The sequence below is a fragment of the Tenrec ecaudatus genome, chromosome 15 (genome assembly GCF_050624435.1).
Source record: "Tenrec ecaudatus isolate mTenEca1 chromosome 15, mTenEca1.hap1, whole genome shotgun sequence".
In the NCBI taxonomy this organism is placed as follows: Eukaryota; Metazoa; Chordata; class Mammalia; order Afrosoricida; family Tenrecidae; genus Tenrec; species Tenrec ecaudatus.
The window spans coordinates 97,671,289-97,675,636 of NC_134544.1; the positions used below are offsets into that span (position 1 = coordinate 97,671,289).

At 45.2% G+C, this 4,348-nt stretch overlaps 1 protein-coding gene across 1 annotated transcript; it reads left to right on the forward strand.

Moving 5' to 3' along the window:
• LOC142427625 (regulator of microtubule dynamics protein 2-like) lies at positions 1 to 805 on the forward strand. The gene has a single exon (XM_075532809.1). It carries the CDS (start codon positions 1 to 3, stop codon positions 781 to 783), a length of 783 nt encoding a protein of 260 aa, XP_075388924.1. The 3' UTR covers positions 784 to 805.
• The last annotated feature ends 3,543 nt before the right edge of the window (positions 806 to 4,348 follow it).

Consider the following 4,348-nt stretch of genomic DNA (forward strand, 5'->3'; position numbering starts at 1 on the left):
ATGTATGTTACCGTGAATACTGACACAGAAGAGCAGGGCTTTCCGGTCCCTAAGGCATTTAACGCACACGTGGAGAAATTAACCTTAGAAGCCCTTCTGCAGAAGGCAGATCACTTACGTACGACCGAGTCTGGCAAGGTGGAGAGCTTTGAACTACTTTGTGACCATAAGGAAAAGTTTAAAGAAGAAATAGAGTTTATTTGGCGGCTAACTCGTGCTTACACGGACATGTATGATTTATCTACAAATGTACAAGAAAAGAAACATTATGCTAATATTGGAAAAACGTTGGGTGAAAAAGGTGTTATGAAAGCACCCACGAATGGATATTGTCATATGTGGTTTGCAATTTTGTGCGGCTATGTATCTGAGTTTGAGGGTTTGCAAAACAAAGTCAACTATGGCCATCGCTTCAAGGAACATCTTGATAAAGCAATCCAATTACTACCTGAAGAACCCCATTTGTATTACCTCAAAGGAAGATACTGCTATACTGTCTCAAAACTTAACTGGATTGAGAAAAAAATGGCTATTACTCTGTTTGGAAGAGTACCAACATCAACCGTTGGAGAAGCTTTGCACAATTTCCTTAAGGCTGAAGAACTGCATCCTGGTTATTCCAAGTCCAATTATTTATATTTGGCAAAGTGCTCTATAGATCTTAATAAAAAGAAGGATGCTGTGGAGTTCTGTAAATTGGGATTGTCACTTTCTTCAGTTACCAAAGAGGATAAAGAAATACAGAAAGCAACAGAAAATATTATCACCTCCTTGAAGAGATAAATAAAAGAACTTACTCTCCAAAAAAAAAAAAAAAAAAGAGTTACAGCCAGAGAAAAGCACAAAGACATCTCCACCATGTCCTATAGGGTCGAACTGATGTCATTGAGTCTGTTTGGCTAGTTCTCTTGGTTCATATTTTACATTAAGTGTTATTTTTGATATTACCATCTTCATGCTATTTTTCTTTACCAGATTGTTTCTTTACTTGCATTTCTGGAAACCTTCACTTATGTTGAATGTTTCTGAATTATTTTCTTTAGATTTACTTTTTAAAAAACCCCTGGAGGCACTTCTTGTTAGTGGAATTGGAGATTTCACATGATTGCAACTGAAATTAAGTATCAACTAATACAGATACCCATCCAACTGAGTAACCTTCCAGAGCAGCATACTGAGGCAGGGGCAGTCTGGGAAAAACCACTCCATGTGGACAAGTCCTGTCTCTTTGGGGGAAAACAATAGCTGTCCACCATAGTAGAATTCCCTTAGTGAATCAACATGCCGGGAGGAAGTACATTTGCTCTCACGGAGAAATCAATACACTGGAATAAATTTTCAGAGAGATAAAGAAACAAAAGCCCAGAATTCCAAGATACACAGAACGGCCATGAGAGCAGGGTTTTATGACTTTATTTTGCAGCCTGAAGTCCCCTGATTATCAAGCCAGAACACAAGTCTTAAAATCATGATTTTCTGGCCCCTCATGGAAGAATTGAAAGGATTTCAACAAATATATTGTTTATATGGAATACCAAGGTGCCCACCATGCAGGCCTGGCAAAGGTAATCACACCGAAGGGTGGACAGCCAGACAGAACTGACAATGTGGATGCCACCTCATAGCCAGTCCTGTTCAGCAGGTAGCTATGGGGCAGGCAGGTGTCTTTTTGCAAGACCATAAAATGAAGAAATCAATGACCGTAAAGGAGCATCGCCACTTGGCCAACACTGACAGACATCACACTCCAACACACTGGGATGCTGAGGATTTGGAGCGAACATATTGGAAGAGCTGCCTGTACCATTCTCCCATTTATGGGGCTAAGGTATGCGGCTCCTTGTTTGGTGAAAAGATAGAGCATTGGAACCTCACACACCTGGGGACGATCCAGGGTCTCCTGGAGCAGGAGTGTGGAGTTGTTGTCAAAGGCGTCAATCCCACTCCCTGTACTTTGGCCTGTGGAAGACCACCTCCGCTTGGCACACGTAGGACAAGGACCTGTACAGCATCACCCACCTGCACTTCAAGGAGCACAACACTTGGTATGCGGTGCCCACTGAGCAAGGAGCCCACCTGGAAAAGCTCCCTGGCAGTTCTAGTGTCTGCGAGAGACCTTCCTGCGGCACAAGGTGGCCCTCATCTCACCCAGCCTCCTCAGGGAAAATGGCATTCCCTTTGGTCGGATCACCCAGGAAGCAGGCGCGTTCATGGTCACATTCCCCTAGGGCTCCCACGCTGGCTTCCATCGCGGTTTCAACTGTGCGGAATCCATCCATTTCGCCGTCCTGCGCTGGGTTAATTACGGTAAAGCTGCTTCTCAGTGCAGCTGTGGGGAAGCTGGGGTCACATTTCCCATGGACGCCTTCGTGCGCATTCTGCAACCTGGGCGCCATGAGCTGTGGAAACAGGGCAGGGACCGCACCTCCATGGACCACGTGGAGCCCACAGCACTGACCAGCCCGGAGTGGACGGCCTGGAAGGAAGCCCAAGCTCTTCAGGGGCATCTGCAGTCCTTTAATCCACGCAGGGCCAGGACTTGCTCTCTGACTCTGGCTGCAACACAGTGGGCTTGGGGGCTGTGCACTGGTGTGTCCTGGTCTCACACATCCCTCCTGGGCAGGCAGCTCTGCTGTGCAGCCTGAGGGCCCTACCTTCAATGTCAGTAGTCCTGCGGGATCCAGTGTCTCCCCACTTCTCACCTCAGTTCCATCTGTCCAGTGTCTCCAGCCTCCACAATTGGGAGTCGCACTAGGAGCCCTTGGGACTGAATCCCACCAGCAGTCCAGGGAGTCCAGGGACATGAGGCACACAGCACGATCACTTGTGCACCTTCCCTCTGAGCCCCTGCCTGCTGATGGATCGTCAACAGATGACCCTGTCCCTCGGAGTTTTGAGATGCAGCATCCTGTCAAAGCTTCTGGGTGCTGCTGTGACCCCATCTTCCGACCTTGCAACCCCCGCTTGATCCTGATTCCCTGACCATGCTCGCCCCTTCCTGCTGTCACTGGACATCTCAGGGAATCTCGTGGACATGGTCATGGTTGTGCAGCGTCCTACCAGTGAGTGTTTGCCTTCGAAAACATTCTCAAGCCAAGTTGCTGTGCACTTCATGTCCCTTGTAACCTACTCAGTTTTTGCTATGTACCACTCTGACGCCTCCAAATTCCTGCCTTCAATGATGTCAACAATCAACTTGACTGATCACTGGGCACAGAATAATGGAGCTGCATCGCCAAAACTTGAAAGAGAGCCAGTACCAAGGTTCTTCTTTCTCTTTGAGCTCAGCTCAATTGAAGTTTTTGTCAAATGTGAATGTGCCTCTCATGCTCTCAGCCCCAGGAAAAACAGTCTCCCCAGCCAATATTCAACATGGAAAGTGGTGCCCTATGGTGTCCCATTTACTTCACCCTCAGAAGTGCAAATTCTAGGTGTCCCAATATTTTCTCTTACTATCAATCTCCCCATCTCAATGACTACTATGTTGTTTGAACTCTCAGAGCACTTGGAAACACTTATGTGTCTTTTCTGAACAAGAATTGGGTGCTGTCCTTGAAAAAGTAATCTCTTGTCTGGATATCTTGAGCCCACTGTTTTCCAGTGTGTCTTGATACCTGGCAGCATCAAGTATCAAGATCAACTCTTTCAAAGGTGACTGTGATATTTAAGGAGGCAAACTGCCAGGTTTTTCTCTGATTATGCAGGATGTTGATTCAAACGGTCACATTTTAGCCCCCACAAAAAATTTGGACCAACATCGGATGATGTTGAGAATCTAAATGAGACTCTTAACTCATTTGCACTCTGAAAAATTGATCCACTCTTCTGCCAGTAAACATAGCTACTTCTTCTAATGAACCCCACACCTTTAACACACTCCACTAATTAAACCAAGCAACTGCTCATGTAGAAACTGTATCTTTGTCTCTTGGAGTCCGTTATTGTTTGGGGTTCAAGGATATCTAATGTGCATTAAATTTGTTGTTTTCAGTATGTATCAAAAAGGGAAATAAATGGTGAAGGGAGACGTCGGATAATGCAAGATAGGACAAAATAATAATTTATAAATTATCAAGGTTCATGAGGGAGGGTGTGCAGGGAAGGAGGAAGAAAATGAGGAGCTGATGCCAAGGGCTTAAGTGGAGACCAAATGTTTTGAGAAAGATGATGGCAAACAATGTACAAATGTGCTTTTTTATTGTTTATCTTTTATTTCATAATCATAAACTTAACTCTGCTTTCCATCTGGACTCGTGGAATAAGGAAAGTAGGAAACTCGAAGAACTGGATTGAGAGCACAAGACAAACCGATACTTCACATGGGGAATAGAAGGGTGATTTCCCAAGC

What these genes read in the sequence shown, in the direction of transcription:
- LOC142427625 (XM_075532809.1), top strand. Translation starts at nt 1, where the DNA reads ATGTATGTTACCGTGAATACTGACACAGAAGAGCAGGGCTTTCCGGTC.